At 48.2% G+C, this 27,257-nt stretch overlaps 2 protein-coding genes across 2 annotated transcripts in view; one reads left to right on the top strand and one right to left on the bottom strand.

Moving 5' to 3' along the window:
- LOC119456469 (ubiquitin-60S ribosomal protein L40) overlaps positions 1 to 27,257 on the top strand; it is a 578,246-nt gene that overhangs the window by 21,581 nt on the left and 529,408 nt on the right. The window lies entirely within an intron of this gene.
- LOC125939620 (high-affinity choline transporter 1-like) lies at positions 6,210 to 26,847 on the bottom strand. Its single transcript, XM_049669199.1, has 10 exons — positions 26,592 to 26,847; positions 22,623 to 22,729; positions 15,592 to 15,699; positions 14,069 to 14,224; positions 13,199 to 13,347; positions 12,558 to 12,707; positions 12,149 to 12,278; positions 10,833 to 11,050; positions 8,143 to 8,344; positions 6,210 to 7,267 (listed from the first exon to the last, which is right to left on the bottom strand). Exons 1-10 carry the CDS (start codon positions 26,714 to 26,716, stop codon positions 6,210 to 6,212), a joined length of 2,403 nt encoding a protein of 800 aa, XP_049525156.1. The 5' UTR covers positions 26,717 to 26,847.

Genomic DNA, 27,257 nt, shown 5'->3' on the forward strand with positions numbered 1-27,257 from the left:
ACAATTCGTATATGGATTATATTGCCTAAACTCCGTCCTTCTGGCTACAAACGGCTTCGTGACTTTGAAAATGATTATTTTTACGAATATATTGCGTAATAAATGCAATAATTCACAGTTATTGTGCATATGCGAAGACTTCCGAGTTACGAAAAATTTTATTTCTCCAAAATTTAGGCCAAGTAAGGCAGCTAAAGTGCAGTACATAAAGCCCCAACAACGTCTGAAGTCACAAGCGCGAAGATCAGACAAATCAATGCGCTATTTCCATGCGTTCTTACTTGTCGTGTACTATCCAGAACTTTCACTTGTCATGTTTCCAGATTGAAACAAAAACTTTGGCTCAGCCATTCGTTTATAAATCTATTATTCTGAACGTGCCTTACCTTACTACAAGCGCGAACATGTTCCGGCTCCTTCCCGCGTGTCTTCTGTTTCACGAGTAAGAAGCAGACGACGAAGCGAAAGGCTAGCGCTGACCACAGGCGGTGAACAGCGCGACCAAATGACGATTATTAAAAAAAAATTGAGTCTCAACGGGAGCACGAAAGAGACATCCCCCTATGAGATGACACAAGATCACTCGAAATAAGGCGCCTCGCGGCGCACTCCTTCAGTCTAAGCCCCGGTTCCGTCGATGCCCTGTGAGCGCACCGTCGTGTTCGCGAGTGCCACAGCAGCAGCCGCCGCTTTAAAGCGAACGTCTGGCTCGCCATGACGCAACGATCCCTCGTGACAACTGCTTTGTGAGCAGATGGTGGGCAGCTTCTCACCGCCGCGGCCACGAACTCCGGTGCTCGTGTGGTGTCGTTAAGTGCCGCTCACAACACACATAGGAAACAAAGAAATCGTGCTGCTCAGCATCCAATGCGCATAGTTTGAGGAAGTTAAGATCTAGGAACTGTAGGGAGCAGATATTTTTAATTTGGTCATAGTTAACAAGAAGTGTTCCAAATGGCAATATTTTAAGACGGCGGAGCATTAAGTTTGCAACTCTGTAACTCAGAAATAAAGACGTTATTCCAATTCTGCCATCTGCACCTGCCTAGACACCTAAAGCGGACAAAATTCCAATATTTTACACTGCTCTGAAATATACCCCTTATTCGAGAGTAAAGTTCTTGCACCTTTCTTATTGCGATGACAAATATATGGACACTCCAGGCGCATTTCTGCCGTCGCCGTGAGTTTCCGTATAAAGTCCAGGGGGATAAAATCGTCGCCACGCGCCGTACGCTGTATGTTCGAATTAAAGCGTGCGAGGGTGAGCCGGCGATCGCGACTCCATCTCACGCACGCGAGGGAGCTAGGAAGCAGGAAGGAAGCGCGCCGTCTTCAAGTCGCGCGCAACGCTCCGGAGGGAGGGTAGAGAGGGGGAGGGGCGTCGCGTTTTACTTCGGGCGGCCCTAGCCGGCGCCGCAAGGCTCTACGGGGGAGTGTCGGGAGGGGGGTGGGGGCGTTCTACGCCGCACGCGCCCGCCCGGGCTTCTGTATCTTGAAAGCTATCTGCGGCGGGTACAGTCCATGCACCCTGCTCTGTGTTTTCGCGAATTCGCATTGAGGGGAGCGCCAGACCGAAGGTCAATTCGCTCGCTGCTGCTCCCGCGCTTACTCGCTCCAGCGTTTTGACAGCGAGTTTCCGCGGTCATCAAGTGAGATGCGTTCATGTTTGCTTGTGCGCGTGTGGCACCATGGTTGTTAATTTAGTTCGTAAGCGATTGTTTACAAGTTTATACGGCCGATAAAACTACTACCCTTACTTCTTATAGTTGTCTACTAATTTGCTACCGCAATCGATGCTTCGTCTTTCGGGCGTAACTGCGCATTTTTTAATATTTCATGGCTCGTTAACGCATCATTCATACGCGAGCTTCTCGTGACTAAACGACTTTGTTTCAGTGGCGAGTGCGACAAGCCTTCATGCCTCCATCAGGAGCGATGGATGCATCGACGGCAAGGAATTCAACGGAGCGCTCTAGGTTGCAGTTGCACCACGAGGTAAAACATATGGATCTCAATCTAGTAGGACCTTCCAAACCAGATATATTTCAAATATTAATAATTTGGTGGAAGTGCTGGGTCGTCCCCTTCAGCGTCCTGGAACTCCGCAGCCGTACGCTCCCATCTGCCTTCGCTGTGACCGACGACGCCGGCCCCTCGAGAGCTTCTCCCGCTCCCACACCTGTCGTATGCTCTGGGGTGCTTCGTCAGCGTGATACTCCAGTCTTCAGTGGCACTGACGGTCACGACGTGGAAGACTGGCTGGCCGGTATGAACGTGTTAGTGCACAAAACAAGTGGGATGACCGCGACAAGCTGACTCACGCTATCTTTTATCTTACCGACGTGGCCAACCTGTGGTTCAAGAACCGCGAAGCTGATTTTACCACCTGGCCAGCTTTCACAGAGACCCTCGTTTAGTTTTTCGGCCGGCCAGCGGTGCGCAAGCTTCGCGCTGAACACGATCTCAAAACGATCTCAAAACCTTGGTGAGGCCTTCACAAGCTACATTGAGGATGTCATCGGCCTCTGTAGGCAGGTGAATGCGTCCATGTCGGAACCTGACAGAATCAAACTCATAATGAAAGGCATAGACGATGACGCCTTTCATATGCTTGTGGCCAAAAACCAACGGAGCGTTGCTCAAGTTATTGAACTTTGCCAAAGTTTTGACGAGCTTCGTAAACAGGAGCATCTCCACACGTTGCCCTGGAATGCAAACGGCTGACTTTTCAGCTTAGGCTCCCAGCAGCGCAGGTATTGACTACACCTCCTTGCTGCCTCAAATTCAGCAATACGTACGCCAGGAAGTTGCACGTCAGACAATCGGACAACCGGCCAACCGGCAAGTGTGCTACGCTTGCGGTATTCCGGGACATGTTGCGCGCCTCTGTCGCCGCCGCGGACTCTATTATCGCGATGGCGCTCCCAACCTTAGCCATGCCCCTTAAGAAGCTACACACCGTGTTTCATCTGACGCAACGTACTCGTATTCACGTCGCCCCGCCTTCAGTTGACCCCGATCTCCTTTTCCCCACCGCCGCTCCCTTTCCCGCATGATTCGCCGTTCCAACCATGCCCAGGAGGGAAACTAACAGCCGCAGTTCCTAGCTGAGGCAAGAACTGCGCCGTCGTCGAAATTTGCAAGGCCTCTTCTTTCGCCGCCTGACGAGATTGTAGAGTTTATAGACGGTGTCGCGACGAGCGCTCTTGTCGACAAAGGAGCAGCTGTTTGTGTGATTAGTGAGGTTCTCTGCCGCAAACTGAACAAAGTGACGACTCCGCTTTTTGATATTTCGCTACGCACAGCGAGCTTGCAGCACGTCAAGCCTTCGGCCACCTGCACCGCTCGTGTTTTAATTCAAGATGCACTCTACATTGTCGAATTTGTCGTCCTTTCTCATGCGTCGCATGACGTTATCCTGGGCTGGGACTTCCTTTCCGCGCATCACGCAGTTGTCGACTGCACTCGTGCACAACACGCCTTGTCTCCGTTCTGTACCACAACCGTCGATGACCCTCGCCCGTCTGCTAAAGTGGTTGTCGCTGCTGACGTCGTCATCCCTGCTTTCTCTGTCGCCTTAGTGTCCGTCACCTGTGACGCTGTCCCCAATTCAACTGCACTTTTTGTACCGTCTAAGGAATGTGCGCGTCGCCGCAGCCTTGTCCTACCGTTCGCAGTCGTCACACTTGATCATTCCGGTGCAGTTTACGCGTGCAATCCGTTTCCCTGCCCTTCAACTCTATTACATGGCGAATTCGTTGAGCAGTCTCGACACCTTGATGCCATCTTTCCGTTTGATGCGCCTTGCGATACGACACCACAGCCTATCGATGCCGTCACTTCTGCCGCCGCTCGAGCCATCTTCCCACCACCGCTGCCGAGGGCGTGAAACAGTTCACGTCGCACGGCTGAAACCATGCTACGACCCTCCTGTGCTGTCATTCCCCTAAGTCGCCAGATTGGCTCCTTTCTGCGTGGGGAGTGATTGTACCGGAGCACATCTGCACCAGCTCTGTGCCAGCCAGTGTGCAAGAAGACGTTGACGATCGTGTGGTTCGCGCTAGGTCGGTTTTCTACCGCTTCGTCAAATCTACCTGCAGAATATTCTTGTTACAATAATAAAAACGAGAATGGAACGGAGAAGGGAGAAGAGAAACAAGACTGACTCAAATTCTGTAGACTGGCGACCACGCTCTAATGCAAATTACAATGCCAAATACTTGTAAACCTAGTTGCGACTACTTTCACTGTTTCACTATTATCCTTCAAGAGCCTTTGTACATTGCAAACTGCCTTCAATGTTTCCTTTTTTCTTTCAAAATTCACTCGGAAGCGAGTACTCAAAATATTCATTCTGGAACCTAACTCTGCCGCCCCCATGTGGAACTGTACAGTAGTAGTTTACTCATATTCTTGTCATCCGCTTTCTAGAATTTTGCCACTAAATTGATCTATACCTCATGTGTTGTCAAGACGGTGGAAATCAACCATCAAGTATGTTTCGATTTTTGAGATTGCGTCAAAATCCAGATGTAGCAGAAACATGGCAATGTAGTACACGTAGTTTCTTCATCTCTGCGTGCAGGCAACAAAATGCAGTTTTGACCATAGCAGACTTGAGGAGATGGCTACTTCTCCCACGTACATGAAGATGCAGCTTTTGGCATCCAACCGTGGTATATAAATATAAAAAATCACGTTCGTAGGATACCAGTAGACAATAAATCAGCTTGAAGAGCGATTATGTCCCATAGCTGTATTCGGGCATCTGGAGACTATATAGTATAGTAGTACTTGTCGCGGACATTCGTGCCATTCTACGAAAACAAGACATTGCAAGGAATACGTACCAGTAGAATTAGTGGCAAGTAAAGCACCTGTCAATCACGGTAGAACACTCCAACTAGAATGACACTGCGGCCTATACGCACGTTGACATCCACATGATTTTTTTTTTTTCAGATAACGTCATGCGCCATTGCAATTCCAAAAACACACTTTTTATACCTTCACAAGGTCGAATTTACCAGCCTCAAAAGGTTCGCGTAGTAATGTGTGGTAACGCGCTACAAGATACGGCTTGTAACGCGCACATAAAAAGACACACCGCGGAATCGTTTCAGGGTTTCGTGCCCGACAGTCCCCACGCGACGAAGTCCCCTTGCCGAAGCGTTCGCTCCAGCCTGAGGTACCACTTGGTCGCCCCCTGTTCATCACTTCAAGTCTTCGCAGAAAGATGGATCTGATGTGATGAACACTGCACGACCAAGGGATAGCCAACGTTTATACAAGGGGCCAAAGTTCATCCGTTTAACTGCAGTATGAATTGCCAACTCACCCTAGAAGAAATTTCGTACACGTCGGAGTGTTTTTTTTTTTCTTTTGCTGCCTGAAAAAGCAATGACAGATTTGGCGAACTCATTTCATATACGCGGTCGGAGGCCTGCGACAGCTTCAGCTGCAGGAGTCAACCTCTCGCGTATCTGCTGCAGACAGCGTATACAAACCATTTGGGATATAAAGAACTTGGGAGAAAAAAAATACCCCGTACACGTCATGTCACTCAACACGAGGAACCATTCGAATTGTTGCGGCTGTTAGCCGTGCTCACGGCATTCTCAAAAAGTAGCGTGCACTTTACTATACATATATGCTAAGGCAGATGAAAACAGCGCACATTTTGAACATCTGCTTTCACGAAGAAAGAGTTCTGAGCTTTCGTCACCAGCTCTTTTGGGTCGTACATATCTTGTGGGTCGTACATACTGAAGGCATTCGCCTTCTATGGCTAGCCATACAGGTCACCAAGCGCAACCAGGTGGTGGTTATTTCCGCTGCGTTCAACGTTCTGTCGACGCGCGCGGCATTGACCAGAATGCCCCACTTCAATTTCAACGCAATCCTACGCTGACGAAGCAGATCTAAGCGATTCCAAAACTGCGCGAGATATGCCATTCTAAACAAACGCGAAGGCAAGGAAGTTCAATAAAAACAAGCTGAGCGAGTTGCAGTTCTTCGCTGTACTATACGAATTGAGAAGTTGTGTAGTAAAAAAAAAAATGCGCCGAATGGTCTGAAGCTTGTGCTAACGTTCTACCCTCCCCCCCCCCTCCCCCTAAAACAAAATAAAGAAAAAGAAAAAATGTCAAGTTTGTCATGAAATACCAAATCGCCTCTTGGATACAATCTGTTTTGAAGGGATGGAGCTACTTAGGCTTCTTCGCTCTCACGCCCTTTGCCGGGGCGATTTCACCTTTCGCCGGGGCGGTCTCGCCCTTCCGCTCTTTGGTTTTCTTGGAAGGGGTCTTCTGCCCGGTTGCAGCCTTCGTAGTCAACTTGACGCTATGACTGCTGCCCTTCGATTCCGCATCGCTCTGTCGCTTGCTTTCCGGGGCACCGGTCCCGGACTCATGGTGTGCAGCAGCTGGCCGCTGGCTCTTCATCGGTGCGCCGCTCTTCGACTCTGCGTCAGCAGTAGCGGGGCACTTCTCATTCGCCGTGCCTATATTCTCGTCGCCCTGCAGGCTTACGCTTGGCTGCCGGCTACGCGTCCTGGCTCCTTTCAGCTCGGCGTCCGTAGCACCCGAGTCCTTGCGCTTGGAAGCGACACCCTTCGTTTGCTCGGCACTGACGAAGCCGGCCGACCTCGCCTTCGACTCTGCGTCCGTCGACAGATGCGGAGCGCGCTTGCTTCTCGGCTCCTCCTGACTGGTGTCGCCCTCTGGCACAGCACCGGGACGCTTGCTTTGATGCCTGTGCTGCATAGCGGGCGCCTTCGACGACACTGCAACCTTTCCTGCGTGCGCGGTTGCTTTTTCCTTGTCATTGGCGACCGCGTGCGACATTCCCGAAGGCTGAACGATGTGGTCTTTCTGCTGTTCTCCGGTGCCTTCGTTGTCGGAGACGTCTTGCCGACCGCGTGACTTGATGCCAGCGGTTTGGGTTTGTGTGGGCATTGCGCTCACGCCACCGCCGGCGCTGGAAGCCGCGTTCGTCGAGAGGCCGCTGCGCAGAATTGCGGCCGACGCCTCCTCCGCAAAGCAGCCCCACACGTCCTGGTGCGCCTCCAGGTGCCCCGAGCGGAACAGGTACGCGGCGAGCTGCGAGCTGCCGAGGAGGCTGGCCAGGCTTAGCAGCATGCAGAAGGTCCGGAAAGGAAACTGTTGACCCCGCTCGGCGTCGTACAGGGGCAGCGTCAACATGACCGGAAGGCCAAATTGCGGCTCGCCGCAAAGGGTCCGCGCCATCAGACCTATCATGAAGCCTGCGAAACGGCACGAAGCAGATTTCAAAGGCTGTATTCTCGGTGGACCCTTTTTGCAAGAAGTTTGAAAGCGAAGCCTCGTTGTTGCGACGGATATTTTCAGTTTTCAATGCCCTCGAAAACTGTAGCGACGTGAACATAAGGATGATGGCAGAAATATACCCAGCGAGTGATCGACCGAGAATACGGCCCCTGATTTTGTAAAAATTCTCCTCCTTATCCGTTACGTCTCGCTTTTCGGCATTGGCTGGCGCACACCTCACCGCTCCACTTTCACTGAAATAAATGAAAATAATAAAATCAGAAGAGAATAATCAGTCTAATAACATGGGCCCCCGAAGCCGCATCCAGCAGTGCCGCCGGCCGCAATTGTGTTTTTGTGTCGTCAAGTAGTCGCTGGCCATAAGGCTCATAAAAGAGCACAACTTCCACTTTTCCACGCCGCAGTCCTCGCATGGTAACTTTACATCCGTGCAAACACATTCGATTCGCGTGGGAGATAAGCGACGGACCGGTGGCCTATGCTAGCAGTCCGTCCTCAAAGCCAACGCCTAAGAATGTTACACTGTACTAATGACAGTTAATAGTTCTCGTGGCGCACATGAGAACACGCAACATGGGGCAGCACGCGCATAGCAAGGTTCTGCAGGAAGATTTGCTTAAGTAATTGAAACAGTGAAATGTTAACCCTTGTTACTGACTCTTACGACGGCCAATAGTCGTGTCCTTTGATAGCACTCTTGGTAACTTACCCGTTCGATAAATATAGTGTGTGGTCATACTGAGTGTGCTGCGAGAGAGACTGAGCGGAGAAACTTTCATCCGTAAGTTCAAGGTTCAGCCTTAGTTTAAGAGTGAGAAAAGGAAGAACCTACCAATGACGGCACCGTAGGCGTTGATCTTGCTGGGCATGAAAAAGAGCGCCATGAACTGAGGGAAGAGCAACACGTAGACAAGGTCCGAAGAGAGCGTCCATAGCGCAAACACCGACTGCACGTTGAGAGCCATGGTCATCGCCAACAGGCCGACCACCCAGAGGGTGCATCGAAGCGCAATGCACAGCTCATCCTCGGTTGCCTGCACGGTCACAACCGCAATTCCCATCACCATACGCAGAGCAAAGACATTCCTCTCCCAAGGCTTCCGTAATGGCCGGCCCTGTTCACGGCCGTCCTCACTCACCAATAGACCTTTTTTACCGCGAAGCTGTTGGCCTCTAGTAGGTCGGGATTTTTCGTGTCCGCGTGCGCGGCGATGCTCACATAAAAATGTGGGCCGATCCCGGAGACAGTGCAAAGAAAACGGGAAGCGCACAGTGTGCTGCTTCCCCAAGAGGCATCCCATAAAGTCGTCAGGTGACATCACTTGACGATGGCGTCATCGCGTGATGTCACGTTTGTCGTGATGACGTCATCAGGCGCTATAATGACGTGACGGTGCCGTTATCACGTAACGTAGCGTTTGACGTGATGATGTCGTCACGCGACGTTTGAGGTTGAAGTCACGTTTCGTCATCATGTCAAACGTGACGTTACCACTTGGTCACATGGGTTTTGGTACCACCGGATGTTAACGCCGGATTTTATTGCGATAGCAATTATATGGACACTCAAAAGCAGATTTCTGCCGTCGGCGTCGCCGTCGCCGTCGCCGTGAGGTTCCGCATGACGTCAATGGAGATTAAATCGTCGCCGCGCGCCGAACGCTGTATGTGCGAGTGAAAGGGCGCTAGGGGCTCGCGCTTTCACGGGGAGTGAACGCACGGCGGAGAACAAACGCGCGTTCTGCGCCGTGCTCCCTTAAGGGCTGCAGAAGTAGGCGTCTCTTTCCTCCTTTACAATCACCATATATGTAGAGCAAACGCGCCTTCTTCCGACGCGCGGGAGGCCGTGGGGGAGGGGGGAGGGGGAGGGAAGGGAGGCGACGTTTACCTGCGGCACCAAGTGCCTATTTATATCAGAGGCTCCGGCAACAGTCACCAACGCCGCACGCATTTTGAGCGAACGCGGGCAAAACGCCGACGGCGTCGACAACAGTTCTGCGTGTTGCCGGTGCTGCTGCATGTCCAAGTTTATACAGCTGATAAAGCTAATATCATTACTCCGTATAGCTCTCTACAAATTTGCTATCGCAATTGATGCTTCGCCTTTCAGGTGAAACTGCGACAACTTTTTTCACTTCATGGACGATATAATGATTTCGTATTTATAAAGAATACGCCCCTCAGCAGTTGTAGTGCCGCTTTTCCACAGCTTCGCTGGACATCCATTTCCGCATGGCCGCGATGGCGAGTCATTTTTTATATCGCATAGAGATGTAGTCACTCACTTTTTGTGCTGTTATACATAGCACATGTGAATTCCCCCTGCCTCAAGTCGCTTCACTTGTGCTAAAGCGTGCTCTTAACAGCTGAGTAGCGAAAATGGCGCCGGCGATGAAGCCTTCGTAAAATTGTCCCACCGTTTACACCGGAAAACCAGAGCGCGTGATTTCAGAAATGCTCCGACAAAGTGCAGAACACTCGTGCTGCCGCTCTCCTGGTGGTTTCAAGCATGTGCTTACACGTGCTTGCAACAGTTCAGCGCACGTTGCAGCGGCCTTGATATCTGCTCATCGAGTAAACTAGGGTTACCAGCAATGATAACAATGGAACCATGAGTCAGATGAAACTGTATTCGCATTATCAGTCGAGTGCAGAAATATTTAAAGGTTGCGGGTGAAAGGTTCTAACCGCGCTTCGATTAGTGCAGTCAATTGTCTAAACAGCAGGGACCGGGCATGGAAGCATTAGGCCGTGCAGTGTTCGTTTGAAATTTATTTGTATTAGCAATGGTTCAACCTCAATTACAACAGTAGAAATGACAAAATTCAACACATTCCGAAAGAAATAGCTTATGAGGTAAATGCTGCAGCTTCTGAGCGATCGTAATGGTGAACGACAAATGAGAAGTATGAAGAGCATATTGCTCGTTTCCTCCGCCGTTCTTTCGTTTCTATATTGTCTTTGGCACAGCGCTTCAGACCATGCATGCGATGTCGAATATCGCTTGCGTAGTGTGTTTGATGCGCCGAGTTGTCAGCCCTAGCGACAAGGCATTAGCCCCTCAAATAAAAAATTACAATTTGGGGCTGGCTAAGTGTTCGTACTTTTGGGCTAGCTCGCATCAAGTGCGCAAACTTCCATAAATAGATCATCAAGTTAAATATTTCAAATTTCTTCCGTCTCCCAATGTATGCAGAAGGTTGACAAACCTTGATTTCGTTTCTTCACCTATGCTCAGTCGTTTGGCGAAAAGCACGGAACTCGCTAAACGTTCAGCAGGATGTGAATTGCCTCAAGCAGTATATGGCTGAGAAAAAAACGTTTTATAGCAGCGCTACTCCAGAACAACAATGTGTTCTGATAGCAGCATACGGCGCTACAGTGTATAGCGTTCACCGAAGATGACATCATTATGCTACAAACTCAACTTATTTGCTTGCAGCTCTAAACAAAACGAAACAATTACGTCATCACAAGTAACACGTGGTCAGTTTAAATGCTACAGTGAGCTTGTCTGCGCACCATGGGCCTAAACATAAGCTGGTAGACGTTGCGCGTTATGAGCGACGAAGCACTCAGCATGGACGAGTCGACGGACGACATTACTGCCGCCGTGATGGCCAGTTGGCCCAGGATCGAGATCACGCCAGGCGTCAGGTAGCGTATGGCGTACGGCATAATGTCCTTGCGGTGATCGCTTTTCAGATTGTATGGACCCGGGTAGCCCACCGCCGTGAAGTCTGCGATCGAAAATGATGTGCTCAGTTTCTATAGTTTTGTTAAAACACAGAACGAAGAAAAACAACTCTCTAATTGAAAATATGTGATTCATTCATTTCGATATCGAACATGTTGACTACAAGTATGTCCCCGGATTCCGCCCGACGGTAAATTGTTAGATGAATGAAAGGCATAAGATCACTCCGCACAAGAATTAAGCAGTTCGCCACTAAACGCAAAGTAGTTATTTGCATAAATTAAGCAGCACACACACAAAAAGAAAAAGACATATAGCTTTTTCTGCATAGTATGCGATAGGGAACCGAAGAAAACAGTCCATTAGAGTACATGAAACAGAAGTTACATCGAACTAAACAAGGAAGAATGCGTACTATATCGACTTTCCCCACTCGGTACGGCGCAGTGCTGAGAGAAGCAATGGCCGTGGCCAGTAGCACACCCAGGATCTCTGCCAGGGGGGTGTTGACAGTTTGCCTCAGTTTGCCAATACCATCTAAACAGCACTAATTTCAATTTCTTCACGGGAAATTGTCAAACAATGCTCTTTTTGCGCAAATTTTCGAGTGTGCAGACGATTGCACGTCTTACGTCTTAGTTGCAGTACTCAAGAAAGGGGGTTTAACACAACCCCCCCCCCCCCCCCCCCCCCCCCCCCCCTCCGTTGGTGCGCCACTGGCCGTGGCAGTGCCGGTGCCAAATGGTATGCAGACGCCACAGGTTTTCTTCGTGTTGATTGAAAGATCCTCGGTTAGGCTGGGTCTAGTTTACCGCGACTTATTTTCTTATAAAACATAGTAAACGATTGTCTGCCTTGGCAGAGAGTAAATTTTCATTCGAATACGTTTTGCATATAGGCACAACACATTTCTATCAGCACCTACACTCCCCATGGCCAGAATCGTAGAAAGTCTAAACACCTACTTCGGTCGCAGCAACCGCAGTTCGAAGGGGGCGAAGTGCAAAACGCCCGTGTGCCGTGCATTGGGTGCATGTTAAAGATCCCCAGGGGGTCAAAATTATTCCGGAGTTCAACTACGGCGTGCCTCAATCAGATTGTGGTTTTGGCGCGTACTACCTCAGAATTGTTAAACACCTACTAGCGCTCTTCCCAGTTGCACCAACGATGACTGGCGGGAGAGACAGGAACACGCATCCCAAGGCGGACAAGAACGAGAGCATTTTCGCGGTGAAGGCGGAATCGGAGCTCAACACCCGCTGGAAGTAGACCTGCGCAGCCGAGGGAAGAGCAGACTGGTTCGTTCATTCTTTGTCCGTGTATGGGCTGAAGAAAGACCGCGTCCATTCAAACACGTGCATCGATTATAACGCCAAAATAGTGCAGACCACACGACTCCGCAGCCGCGAACTCGGTGAGCGTGGTAAGCAACTTTCATGCAGATTCAGACTAATTTTAGCAAAAAAAAAAAAAAAAAAAGAAACGCCGCCAAAGACAGTGTCGTAAGCAAAAAAAAAAAGAAAAAAGGCCCACACAAGGCACAAACGAACCTGCCAGGGTATACCGCCGAAGATGGTCATGAAGAGCTGATCCAAGATCTGACTCACATCTTGGTTTTTGATTACGCCGACCCACTCTTTTTGTACTTCGCTTATCTTCGCTATGGCCTGGTTGGTCGCGATGAAGGGCACACAGCACCACTGCGTACGAGCAGCGCCGCAAGAGCGTTTAAGATCGCGAAAGAAACATTGCAACACATGCACTTCATACGACGAACTTATTCACCCCCAAGAATAAATTAACATCCTGGTATCCAAGCTTTGTCAAAAGGCTATATAACCGAGTCAAGATCCACAATTAGAATCACGGTTATCCGGGAATTGCCGCACCACGGGAGTGCAAAACGACCTTACAGCCACACCTTCACGAAGAAGGTGCACAGCTTTGCTTTAAAGGAGCCACTCACAAAATCTGTACATATCTGTCGTTTTACAAAACTTTGCTCGCTTATAATACAAACACGTACTACAGCTTCCTCCATTCTCCTTTCCCTCATTTTTAGCTCTTCCGCGGAGCTAAATCACCCCCATGCATTCTCGGCATGGCGCCAGCATCTATTGACTTCTGTGTTGACCGCACGCCACACCAGCAGCGGTACACATGCCTTGCCTCATCTATACCAGTCACTCACTAGGCCTATGATGGTGCTGCACAGCTGGAAGACGTCCGTGTACATCACAGAGGCGAGACCGCCCCTCGACGTGTATAACAGGATTACGCTGGTGGACACAACTATGATCATGGTGATGTTAAGGTGCGTAAGGGTGCCCACGGTCTCGCCTGAAAGAATGACAGCAATGCAGTTAGGCTTGTGTTGAGTGCACGCGATTCATTAAAGACAGCGTCAAGAGCGGAAGAGGCCAGCGGGAACCTTGGAGGTGAGGCAGTGAAGCTGACTACAGCTGGTGAAGCCTCCTCAGTTGTTCCTAATACCAGCCCGTATCCCACTCTTTGACAACAGATTTGACTTTGGCAAAGTCTATATTAGCGAACAGAAACGTCCCTGTATGCCAAGTAAATATATTAATTTCTTAATTTCTTACGTCTTATCTGCCTATACTCATATGCAGAAGAGTATACAGTAAACTGATGTTTGAGCCGCTTGAAAACCTTTTGCATAGCAGAAGCTTACAAGAATACAATTCCCTCCAAGTACGTTCACCAACATGCCCAACACACAGCTGCACTGCCCCATTAGCGCGATAATCTGAGTTTAGTTCAAGCTTCTTCAGCGTAAAAACAACTTTCGCATTTGCGTGTAGTACACTGGTAAATATATCCCGATCAGAAAAATTGGCTCGACTAAGTTTGTGTATGACAAGAAAATATACACTATAATGAGCAAGGAAAATGTTTACAAGGTCTTATTGACATCAACCAGCCGCGCTATGCAAATCCCATAACAAGTGCAGCGCTCTGCTGAACGTAAAGTACTACACTCTATCGAAAATAAGTTTATTTTAATGGTTTATTCGCACAGATTACGCTCTGCGCTTCTTACCCAACGCCGACAGGTTGGAGGCTGTCCAGAAGACTTCGCCAGAGACCGCTGGCACGCAGAGCAAGAGGCCAATCCAGCAGCCGTAGTGCTGCTGGAACGGGTCCAGCATTGTAAACGCCTTGGTTGCATGCATTCTGCCCGCGAAGAACAGTCCACCTGGACGACCACATGCGTCCACTCCTGGTTTACACTTGCACTTTTGATTAAGTTCAACAATAAGATGTCTGAGCAACACCCGCTGGTAAAATTTTCCCCCGAGATTTACGATTACAAAGAAAGAAAGAAAGAAAGAAGGAAGGAAAGAAAGAAAGAAAGATAGAAAGAAAGAAAGAAAGAAAGAAAGAAAGAAAGAAAGAAAGAAAGAAAGAAAGAAAGAAAGAAAGAAAGAAAGAAAGAAAGAAAGAAAGAAAGAAAGAAAGAGTGTTTGTATGTCAGGTGAAACGTATAAAATTAGTTTCAGATATCAGACTGATATTTGTGGGCTTACAAAAACTGGAATAGGCGTTTAATACGAAAAAAATGCTCTTATGTCCACACGCTTTCTCGCTACGTCATTTGACTCGGAAGGCAATGTACCTCGCATCTTATGGCAGCACTTGGTATTGCAGAGAAGGCAACTACGATTTGCGGACCTGAACGGAAGCAGCTTCGATGGAAACTCCGCGTGCGGAACACTGCTTTCAAAGTGAGAGACGGTGACCTCGGTGAATAACCAACCTCGGCGAATAAAATGAAGTAAATTGTGGGACTTATCGTCCCCATACTGCACAGATGAGGTTACAAGGCGCGGTAGTGAGGGGCTCACCACGGCCGGGAATCGAAGCCGCAGCCTCGTACGGAGTAGTAGGACGCCACAGCCGATGAGCCAACGCCCAGCGAACGAAAACCGTCGCGCGGACTCAAACCAGGAGTGCCGCGCGCTGGATAATTGAGCTATTGGGCGTGAAGATCTTTCTCAAACGCCGCTGTCGGTCTGTCGATATGAGATCTCTTTTCTCACGCTTACCCGACCCAAAAAACGTCCCCAGAGAGAAATTCTGGGACTTTTCGCTGGGCAATATTGCCTCTCTTGCGCCTCAAAATGTGCCTTTGCGTATAAATAGTAAAGAGGACGACGCGCCCTGCGCCGTCGGCCGTCTAAGCTACCGTCCAAACGAGATCACAGTGGCCGATACAGAGAGTGTAATGGCGACGCGTAAGTTTTTTATCGTTAGTGCTTGTCCCGCGTCACTGGGGCGCACATAACATAAAGTTTGCCACTTCACAGTGAGTCTTCGGCGCTAAGCTTGTGCCACGGTCGTCGGCAACGGGAGGGGTACGTGCGACATGAGCACACTCTGCGTATGCGCCACCCAGCCACGAACGCGCTTCAGTATTACACGTAATTCAATATTTAGCACTAAACAAATTCGCAGTAACATCGTGTCACTGGTGGAATGGCGAAACCCTCTGCACTTCTTTCTCAACGCCGGCCGCGCGCGGCGGGAGAGCGTTTCGGCCACGGCTCCTTTAAGAACACTCACCGATGACCAGGCTGAGCGCGTAGCCGAGTGGAGCCTGGCACCAGACGAGGCCGTAGTTGTACACAGCTTCGGCGGTTCCGTTAATGTATCCAGCTCCAACCCAGGTCGCTGTAAAAGACCAGCGGCCCTTTTTATTTTGCCCACAGCGAAGGACTTGTTATTCGGAAGAAAGCAGTGTCCTCACTGACAGCTGAACGTGTCTCAGGCAGTAAATAAGCGTTCACAGCCGGAGAAGACTTCTTAAGACTGCCGATTTCCCCCGCTTTCAAGGGCTCGAACTTGAACTCCACGGCCAACTGGGGCCGTATTTCGTAACAATTTGATTACAACCAATGGAACGCATTATTCCGAACACGCGGTCTCAGCGTCTCGGATCTAACCTTGAGAAAACTTATGGTGAATAAGGTATATATCAACGTGATTGAACTTTCAACATAAATTTATCTCTACCTCTAGAACACAGGCTATCGTGATGGAAATAGTGTCACGTTGTAGTGACGGTCAAGAACACAGTAGCAAAACTGTGAATGACGAAACTAACTACAGCTCTTTATTGGGCGAACTTGTGTCCCTAAAAGCAAGAGACATTTAAAGCACAACGATAGCGGCGAACACAGTCAGCGATCGTTGAAAATCTCATCTGCGGGTCAAACGCGTCGGCTTTTATACATGACTCGTCGAACGTTCCTAGTAAATAGTGTTTTAGCTGAGCGCTTGTTGTCCGCTCCGCTCAGACCGGCATATGCTAGCAAATGCCACACAACCGCTTAGCGGGAACGCTATTGCGCTTGCGCACAACGCTCATAGCGGCAGCGGAACGAAGACCGCATCCCTCGCGCCGCTACAATAGCCGACTGAGCGGAGCGTGACAGCGTGCCTACTTGGCCTCTTCGTCGTTTTGCAGTCTCGGCAAGACGCGCTTATCAAATGCGAAAACTACGCATTTCCCTGCAGTATCTCAGAGCGTGAAATCTGAGCTGAGCGAAGCGTAAGCGGCGCTCTGCTAAAGCTGTCTAATAACGGCAACACAAGAAAGAACTAACAAGTTCAGCGCCTGTCCTATGTACTTCTCTGTCTTGTGTTGCCGTTACTTTTGCGCGCCTTTTACTATGAAGATCAACCAACTCGCCCAGTCTGTTGCGTCGAACGTCACATCGTAATCGCTGACGCCCGCGTGCCTTCCAGAAAGTACTACACAATTCGTGTCGCGCATATACGATCTGATTACACAAAGTTCGGCGAGAACAGATAGAATCAACGATAACATTTATTTATTTATTTCCTTACCTTCAATGCCCGAAGGTGTTACAGAAGGGAGTGGGAAAAAATGCATAATTGTCGTGATTGTTAGTGGCTAGTATATACAATAATAATTGTCGACAGCGGATTTGAATGCATAAACACTTGGAATGGTGACGACGGAGGTGGGCAGGGAGTTCCATTCCTTCGATGTCTTTGGCAAGAATGAATCGGAAATTAAGTTAGTATGGTAAAAAGGGATTTAAACATTATGACGGTGATTAGTACGACAAGACAAATAAGATGGCACATTATATGAAAAATCTTATGAAATAAGGATAAACGAAACACTTTTCTGCGCAGAGAAAGGTTAGGAAGTTTCAAAATGTGTTTCATCAACGATACACTTGAAAAGCGTGAATAATTTGACAGAATGAAACGCGCACTGCGGTTTTGTACTAATTATAATTGGTTATTCAGGAATTCTTTACTGCGATCCCACAAAGCACATGCATATACAAGTTTAGACCTTACAAGTGTTTTGGATAATGTTAATTTAGGAGAAGATGGCAACCTTGAAAGGTTGCGGCGTAAGAAACCTAACGTGCGATTAGCATTGTTAACGACGTAGTTAACATGGGTTTGCCATGAAAGGTTAGCAGTCAGCTGAACACCTAAATACATATACGTGGTAATTTCGTCTAGTACAGAGCCATCAATGTTACCAAGTAGAAGGTTTTCGTGAGATTATCATTACTTTACACTTTTTAACGTTCAAATACATTTGTCATGCGTTGCACCAGTTAGTTATAATTATAGTTAGTTATACATTCGAGTAAGTTCCAAATCATGCAGGCGCGTCTTGTGCTGAGCGATAACTAAGTTAGCGTGTGAAATACAGCCCCAGGAAACAGTATATATACACGTGTCAATATCAAGATCGATTTGTTAAGGACTACATATTTCTTCTGTTGGAAGGAGCAGACATTGGTTGAGCAGGAAGTGGAAAGCCTGCTGTCCGAACCATATAACTGCCTACTATATACTATATTATCTACTGCTATATACTGTCACGTAGTAGTGACGCTGAAGAAAACAGTCGTAAAACTGTGTACGACGAAACTGGTTGTATATTGGGCGAACCTGTGCCCACAAAATCAAGGTACACTCAAAGCACAACGATAGCGGCGAACACAGTCGGCGATCGTCGAAAATCTGATCAGCGGCGAAACGCGTCGGCTTTTGTACCTGAGTCATCGAAGGTTCTAGATTAATCCCTGATGCCCGCGTGTCTTCCAGAAAGTTCTAGACAATTCGCGTCAGTCATGCAATCAGATAACAGAAGCGTCGGTGAAAACAGGCAATGGAAAGAAGCATCGATAACGTTCTAGAAACTTCCGATACAGGCGCGTCCTGCGCCGAGCGATAACGTTTAACATTTGTTAGCCGGTGGAAAGCGGCCACCGGTGAAAGATAAACATGTATACGTGTCAATACCCTCCCCTTAAAAAGCATCGTCCCGATGCTACAAACAAATGTGAAAGCGTAAACAAAACCACGCGTAATAAAGAAAAAAAATAAAGTAACAAAGTACCTAAGTTCGTCAGCGGGCGTAGAAAGGCTTAAGACGCACCACATGGATGACTTCGGGTCGTGCGCGGCGCCGCTGTGATTGCGAAATGCCGTCTGGCACGACCTCATAGTCCAGTGCGCCAATACGTCGGATGATCTTATATGGTCCGAAATAGCGACGTAAGAGTTTCTCGCTAAGTCCTCGTCGGCGTATCGGAGTCCAGACCCAAACACGGTCTCCGGGCTGGTACTCGACGTAGCGTCGTCGAAGATTGTAGTGTCGGCTGTCGGTTCTCTGCTGGTTCTTGATGCGCAGGCGGGCGAGCTGTCGACCTTCTTCGGCACGCTGCAAATAGGTGGCAACGTCGAGATTTTCTTCGTCAGCGACGTCCGGTAGCATGGCGTCAAGCGTCGTTGCCGGGTTCCTTCCGTAGACCAGGTTGAACGGCGCCATGTGCGTCGTTTCTTGCACGGCCGTGTTGTATGCGAAGGTCACGTACGGAAGGATGGCATCCCACGTCTTGTGTTCGACGTCGACGTACATTGCCAGCATGTCGGCGATGGTCTTATTTAGGCGCTCGGTGAGGCCATTCGTCTGCGGGTGGTAGGCGGTGGTGCGGCGATGGCTTGTCTGGCTGTATCGCAGGATAGCTTGAGTTAGTTCAGCCATGAAGGCCGTACCTCTGTCGGTGATGAGGACTTCCGGGGCACCGTGACGCAGGAGAATGTTCTCAACGAAGAATCGGGCTACCTCGTCGGCACTGCTTTTGGGCAAGGCTTTTGTTTCGGCGTAGCGGGTGAGGTAGTCAGTAGCTACGATGATCCATTTATTCCCGGACGTCGACGTCGGAAAAGGCCCCAGTAAGTCCATCCCGATCTGCTGGAACGGTCGGCGAGGTGGCTCGATCGGCTGTAGAAGCCCGGCTGGCCTTGTCGGCGGTGTTTTGCGTCGCTGACAGTCTCGGCATGTCCTTACGTAATGGGCGACGTCAGCAGAGAGGCGAGGCCAGTAGTATTTTTCTTGTATCCTCGCGAGAGTGCGGGAAAAACCGAGATGTCCAGCCGTTGGGTCATCATGGAGAGCTTGCAGAACCTCTGGACGCAATGCTGAGGGTACCACGAGGAGGTAATTGGCTCGGAGAGGCGAGAAGTTCTTCTTCAGGAGAATGTCGTTTTGCAAGAAGAACGACGCCAATCCTCGCCTGAACGCCTTTAGCACAATGACGGTCTTGCCTTCCAGGTAGTCTACAAGGCTCCTTAGTTCCGGGTCGGCTCGCTGTTGTTCGGCGAATTCGTCGGCACTGATGGGTCCCAAGAAAGTGTCGTCATCCTGGTCGTCTTGTGGCGGCGGTTCGACGGGGGCGCGAGACAAACAATCGGCGTCAGCGTGCTTTCGCCCGGATTTGTAAACGACGGTGATGTCGAATGCTTGAAGTCTCAGGCTCCATCGTGCGAGGCGACCTGAAGGATCCTTCAAGCTAGCTAGCCTACACAAGGCGTGGTGGTCGCTTACAACTTTAAAGGGCCTGCCATAGAGGTAGAGGCGAAACTTTGATGTAGCCCAAATGATGGCGAGGCACTCCTTTTCTGTTGTGGAATAATTTGCTTCCGCCTTCGATAGCGACCGGCTAGCGTAACTTACAACCCTTTCTAGTCCGTCAGTCCTCTGCACAAGCACGGCGCCGAGACCTACGCTGCTTGCGTCGGTGTGGACTTCGGTATCGGCATTTTCGTCGAAATGCGCAAGTATTGGCGGCGATTGCAGGCGTCGCTTCAGTTCTTCAAATGCTTCGACTTGCGGCGTCTCCCACTTGAACTCGACGTCGGCCTTCGTGAGGTACGTCAGTGGCTCAGCGATCCGTGAAAAATTCTTGACGAAGCGCCTGTAATAGGCGCACAGTCCAAGAAATCTACGCACTGCCTTCTTGTCAGCGGGCGGAGGAAAGTTGGAGATGGCCGCAGTTTTCTGAGGGTCGGGGCGCACTCCAGACTTGTTGATGACATGGCCCAAAAACAAGAGCTCTTCATATGCGAAGCGGCACTTTTTGGCTTCAACGTGAGTCCGGAGGTCTTGATTGCTTGCAGAACTGTTTCAAGGCGCCGGAGGTGTCCCTCGAAGCTTGAGGCAAACACAACGACGTCGTCCAAATAGACGAGGCAAGTCTGCCACTTCAAGCCTGCCAGTACTGTATCCATGACACGTTGGAAAGTGGCAGGCGCCGAGCAAAGACCAAACGGCATGACCTTGAACTCGAACAGTCCGTCTGGTGTTATAAACGCAGTCTTCTCCCGGTCCCTCTCGTCGACTTCGATTTGCCAGTAGCCGGTTTTGAGGTCCATCGACGAAAAATACTTCGCGGTACGTCAATGTAGGCACCACGGTCGCCTACATTGACGAAATAGTACAAGCCAGCAGTGCGTTCTCCTTCACGGATTCCAGTGCACCTGCAACGACGACTATAGTACCTGAACCAACTTTCGACGTTAATCAGAACCTTCCCAGGCACAAGAAAGAAGCATCGATAACGTTCTAGAAACTTCCGATACAGGCGCGTCCTGCGCCGAGCGATAACGTTTAACATTTGTTAGCCGGTGGAAAGCGGCCACCGGTGAAAGATAAACATGTATACGTGTCAATACCATACAGGGTGTCCCAAATATGTCCCAACGTAGCTAGACAGAACCAAGGTAATGTTGTTTGTCGTCGCTTGGGGATACTCAGATTATTTTTTTTTTGCGTTCCGCCTAATTACATAATTTGTCCTAATTAATTAATCATCTTCTCAAATATTAGAATTGAATGAAAAGTGTCAATAAGATAATTGTACAGCAACTTGATAAACTCCCGATATAGCTTTCTGTTGCTTAATAGGTGTTACACGAAAGTGTTTTTCCCAGCGTGAAGAAAGCCCGCGAATACACGCAAAGTGCCAGCGGCCGGTCGCGAATCGCAGATCGCCATGCTGACTTTACCGCAGCTTCAGGCCTAGAGCATTACCGCCGACGATATTTCAGCTTTAAAAAATCATAAATTTTGAAACTCGTAAACCACCAGTTCTCATTCCCACGCCCGACAATTTTCTTGAATTGCGAGGTACAGTTGAACTACCGCACCCAGTATATGACCGCATCCGGTATGTGACTGTGAACTGTTGGTCTACTCTTTCTCCTGCCTCATCCGTTGTCACACAAGGATCTGTGTTCGGACCCTTGCTCTCATTTACATCAGCTACCTCCCTGATTGTACACGTTTTCATCAATGAAATTTTCTGCCGACGATTTCGTCCTCTACAAAAAGCTAGCCCAACCCTCTGATCAGCAGTAACTTCAAGAAGATCTGAACCATTTGTTTATATTGTACAATAAATGGATGATGAAGCCAAACATCAAGAAGTAAAAAGCATGCGAATATCTCGACGTGGCCACACTATTAACAGCGCGTATTTTCTTGACGGAATCCTACTAGATCCTGCGACCTCTTACCTCGGCATCCACATCAGTTGCGATCTTTCGTGGCGCATACATGTTGAGTATGTTAATTACCAACAACGCAAACCGCATGCTGGGTTACTTACGACGTAATTTTCCCGATCCCTTTCGTCAGTAAAACTACATCTATATAAAACGCGTGTTCGCCCCAATTAGATTACGCATCTCGTCATGCCGGCGTATCATCAATGAAAGCAACACTTGTCTTACGTGAACTATCTTTGCGCCGTAAGTGCTTTCGCCTTTCTTTGCACCCCAAAATCTATCATTATAATCCGATTCTAAAAGAATTTTTTTTAGCTCCCGTCTATGTATCGTCGCGTTGAGACTATAAGCAGGTGTGCCATCTTGCCGGACAATAATACCTACAGCGAATCTTTCATTCCGAAGTATGGAACCACCTTCCCGCTTCCATCTCCGCCATCACCGACATCGACAGATTCAAGAGTGCCCTTCACGAAGCCTTTTGCTAACATGTTTTCTCTACCTGCTATAACTGTACCTTTTTCTTTTCTTTTACTGTGCAAACATTTGTTATTTACCACTCCTTCCAGTAATGCCCTCGGGCCTTTGAAGTATGCTAAATAAATAAATAAATACAATGCAATATAATGCAAGCAGGACTATGCGTGTTTACATAAGCAACATGTCTTCCTTTTCTGTCTGCGCTGTCCACTCGCTCTAGTAATAAAGTTATCAGGATATATGGGTGCGAAACTTGAAAGATATACCGGTCATGGAAATGAAGCCCAGCGAGAGCGGCAGGCCCCGGTTGGCGAGAAACAGGCGCAGCAGGTCCTCCCCGCTCTTGTCTTCCGGTTTTGCCGCCGCGGTTTGCCTGCGCAACCGCGAACGGGAACTAAAATGCTGTGTTACTGATAACATTCCATTTTATATCACATTTCTTTTCGTCGTTGACTCGGATGGACATACCGATATTCGCATCGGTCACTCGGCATGCCGAGTGACAAGGAAAGAATGGGAATAGAATAAAACCTTGTACGGGCCCAGCATACAGCTCTTCTACCATACCGACTGCGAAACTAGACAGAGCGCCGCTTTTCAAAACCCGGACATTGTGATTGGCGAACAATCCGGGGGTCTGCTGGCTGTAGCCTCATCTATATGGACAACAAGCATATAACACGTACGCCACTTTACAGCGAAAAGTTCCACAACCGTTTTTCGTGCGGAGGTGGCGTCAGCATGGTCGGTATCAAATGTCTATAAAATAAGAGCGCGCAAACGCAGCCTGCGTCGGAGACCCGAATTTGCTTTGAAATGTAATTTTCAAATTACGTTAGCCTTGCGTACACTTTGCTCGAATAACAACTTATTGGCGCGGTTTACCTTAGATATATTAATTTGTAATTTTTGCTTCCCGCATCGCGTTTCACCAGCTCGACGTTGCATGGCCTGCTGGGAGGGGCCCAAATCGACAAACATATTGTGGGTACCAAGTTTGGGTCTTTTGGTTAAGATCAATTCCAGTATTTATTTATTTATTTATTTATTTATTTATTTATTTATTTATTTATTTATTTATTTATTTATTTATTTATTTATTTATTTATTTATTTATTTATTTATTTATTTATTTATTGCCAATACCTTGCAGGACCCAGAGGTCATTGAGTAAGGGTTACGAACACGGATATTAAAAGGAAATGCAAAATATACAGGGCAAAGAGGGAAAGTATTGCACATGGCTATAGGATTAAAAAGTAGCAAGTATATGTACTCTCGTGCCGTACTGTTTATTTTTTTTTCTAATGATTTTAGAGTAGAATCACGGGGTTCTGTACAAAGCTCGGACATAGTGACGCTTATAAAAAGGCTCGACTGTAGCAAAGGAATTGCACCGGGTATAGTGGCGTGTCTTGAATAGATTTCGAACAGAACAGGCCGCTATAGTATACTTCCGAAGGGTGTAGGAGCTACCTTATGCAGCCTCGGTGCCTCCCGTGTATGAGTTGCTCGGCTTGGCATACATTCGTGAAGAACTTTGATGTGAAACGTATTTAAATTTAAAGACTCAAAAGGGGGCCTCTTGCTGAAGCCTATGTAACCATAACATGTTATAGCGTTATCGCTTATATCTTTGCGACCATATCACCCACGCACATTACTTTGTTATCGTTGCGTAAAGTACTCGGCCATGTGTGTCGCACGCGTAGATAGCGCTGTTGTCGCGCCACGCATGACGCAGTCGGAACTAAATTTCACCTCGCGCGAGGAGTTCAGAGAGGCCCGGCAGTACGTTTGTCGATTTGAGCAGGAATGCTCGCGTTAGAGAGAGCTCACTATGCCACAATACGTATAATTGATGAAACTCAAACTGGCGATCATCAAGAGTTGCAAGGCCTACAAACGTGCGATATGTTGCAAAAATTTCACGCTTGCTCAGCTGTGGCCAAAATTAGATTTGCATCTGCCGTATGAGATTCTAATCACACTACCTTATGATTTCGACAGAACTTGTCCAAAATTACTCCTATCGTTTTATATGTTCAGCTTACGATCGAACTACAAGTATAACCGCTATTAAAACTAACCTTGAGCTTCCATCTCTTGATTCCTGCCGTAAAATCTCGAGGTTAACATAATGTCATAAGCTATGTCATCATTCGCATTAACTAACACTGTGTAACACTGTGTGTAACATTAACTGACATTGTGTAACCGCAATTTTTAATTACTTGCCACATTTCTATTTATTTTGGAATATTAGCTAATACTGTAGAACTAGACAGCTGATTTCCTGTTGCGCACTGATATTTGCTGTTTGCGCTGTTAGCACCAGCTAAAATTGTATTAGAAAGCTTTTACTCTTGGTATTTGTTTGTCTGTCCTGCTAAAACCATTTCCCTCTGTAATTCCTTCGGGCCCTGGTGGTATAAATAAATAAATAGATAAAATGACGGTTTCCTGCGACTAAAATCCGACTGAACTGCGACTGAAATGTCGCAGTTTCACCCAAATAAAACTGTACTTGGTTTGGTCATTTTTGTACCCTATAGTGCCCATACACCATCTGCAGCACGCACAAGACGTTTCACGGAATATATCCCCGTGCGGCTGCGTCACTGACACAGCCTACCTATTTTCTTTTAACACAATAACCCCAAAAAATTAAGATATCGCCAGTGTAAGCAAACCAAAATATCTTCAAATATCCCTCCCTCTTCTTTAGTCAGAGTAGCGCCATTTCAAGCACTTTTTGATAAGCGATGTGTGACGAGACGTTTTATATTGTCGCTCACTTATGGCGCGTTAGTCATTTAAATACCATCAGGAAGGTGCCCAACTATACCCGGAGTTCTAAGCAGAGTTTCAGAACTGGTATGGGCTAAGAACACTGCAGCGATAGCTTGGCATCATCGTCCTCCTAGCCGAATATTTACAACTATTGCCCTAGTGTGAATGCAAAAAAAGTTAATGCTAATTAGTCAGTGTCCTAGTACTAACTTGCTGTATTATATGCAGTAGCATTTACATGCATCGGCTCCTGGCCAGAGAACATCGCCCGCTGTATGCAACTTGCGAGAAGAGGCAAAAACAGACGTAAAAACAGAAGTAATCTGTACCAAGAACGCGGTTCAAACCAAAGTGCTCTTATCGGAAAGAAAAATTACGCGGAGCGAGTTCCACAGCAATTGTAAACAATTGAACGAAGCGCAATGGTTAAAGTTGGTTTTTAGACAGGTTACTTAAAGTGCATACAACCAACAAAATTTCAAGAACAGGAAATTTACATTTCCGGCATAATGCCACACGCTAATTTTAAAACAAATTTGGCGTTTTACGCGCCGAAACCACGATCTCATTATGAGGCATGCCGTAGTCCGGATTTCGACCACCCGAGGTTCTTTAATGTGCACCCAATGTGCTGTACACTTGCATTGTTGCATTTCACGCCCCATCAAAATGCAGCCGCCGCAGCCGGCATTTGATCCCGCGAACTCGTGCTTTGCGGCACCACGCCTACGGCGAGTCGAAATGCCAATTGAATGCCGACGTTATTCCACGTGGGAATGCTCTAGTCCAGGGGGCGTTCCTCCTATCCCCAACCCCAACATTTTCTCTTGGTAGTCTGCACTGCTCAGCTTAGGCGGGCAGGAAGAGCAACAACTGGTTGGTCCAACGGGCTCGCACAGTCGCGCAAGGCAATGGAGCCCTGGACTGAGGACCCCACCCAACGAGGAAGAATTGCCTTATCTTTGTCAATAAAAGTTTATTCTCTCAGCTTGAACTGAACTGGTGAAGTCGCAAGCCTTGTTCTGCAAGCCAATTGTCTGCCTACTTATTCCTTTTTCTTTTCTCTCTCTCTCTCTCTCTCTCTCTCTCTGTTTGTCAAGATCGATACTGCCACGGGACATTCATACATGTAAACACTTCTGCATACTTCAGTATTCATGAGAAGTGCAGTTTCAGGCGCGAGAGTTAAACCCAGTTCGAAAGAATTCGAACGCAAAATAAGGCAAGGCACCTGTTCCTCTAAACGTGTCCTCAAAACATGTGCTCCAAAATCATTGCGTCACTTTCCAAAAGGCAGGGAACCGCTCTGCAACCGCCTACAAGACGTCAATTTGTAATGATTGTAGACTGTCGCCGCTGTACTATATAAATCGGGCAACGCATAGTCAAGAGGCAGCGCAGGTAAATGCAAGGTTTGGTATAAAAGCGACGCGCTCTCGTACCCAGGCTGCTGGTTCTCCGAGTCGTCCTCGTCGTACTCAACGGTCGTCATACGGAAGCCTACGTAGGCGATGGCGACGTAGTACGCGATGATGGCAAGGATCCCCAGCATGTCCAAGGTCGACATGGTGTCGCCGTCCGGCTCGTTTCTTCTTCTTCTTCTGCCTCGGGCTCTGCCGCGAGCCGATGGCGCGCAACTGATGGTGACGATGATGGGGATTGGCCACTTTCGCTCACCGAAACGAACGGGAACACGTTTCTGTGAGAAGAAAGAAAGAGATACGAAGGAAAGGCGAGGAGGAGAACGAAGGCCCCCGGTTGTCGAGAAGGGGAACGAAATTAGACATTTGCTAAATTTATTCACTTAGCACGTATATAAAATCTGCCCGACTCTTGACCGATCCCCGTGAGTGGGTATTCGCCAAAGAAAAGGTCATCATCATCATCATCATCAAGGGGAACGGCGAAATGAAGATGAAACGCAGAGTCATTGTGCGCGCACCCGCTGATGAATGTTCACTGACGTATGTGCTCACTCACGATTAATGTTCTCTTACAAGCACTCGTCTAGTCCGGGTGACTTAAAAAATGTCGCAGTTTCACCCGAAAGGCGAAACATTGATAGCAATAGCAAAGTACTGGAAACAAGGTTCGTAGTTTTATCGGCC

Source organism: Dermacentor silvarum, chromosome 6, assembly GCF_013339745.2.
Source record: "Dermacentor silvarum isolate Dsil-2018 chromosome 6, BIME_Dsil_1.4, whole genome shotgun sequence".
Taxonomy (NCBI): domain Eukaryota; kingdom Metazoa; phylum Arthropoda; class Arachnida; order Ixodida; family Ixodidae; genus Dermacentor; species Dermacentor silvarum.

What these genes read in the sequence shown, in the direction of transcription:
- LOC125939620 (XM_049669199.1), bottom strand. Translation starts at nt 26,716, where the DNA reads ATGTCGACCTTGGACATGCTGGGGATCCTTGCCATCATCGCGTACTAC. An exon ending in CGCGCTCAGCCTGGTCATCG is followed by an intron (nt 14,225 to 15,591) that starts GTGAGTGTTCTT and finishes GTGGTCGTCCAG; the next exon opens with GTGGACTGTTCTTCGCGGGC. An exon ending in CTCCAACCTGTCGGCGTTGG is followed by an intron (nt 13,348 to 14,068) that starts GTAAGAAGCGCA and finishes TCATTCTTTCAG; the next exon opens with GCGAGACCGTGGGCACCCTT.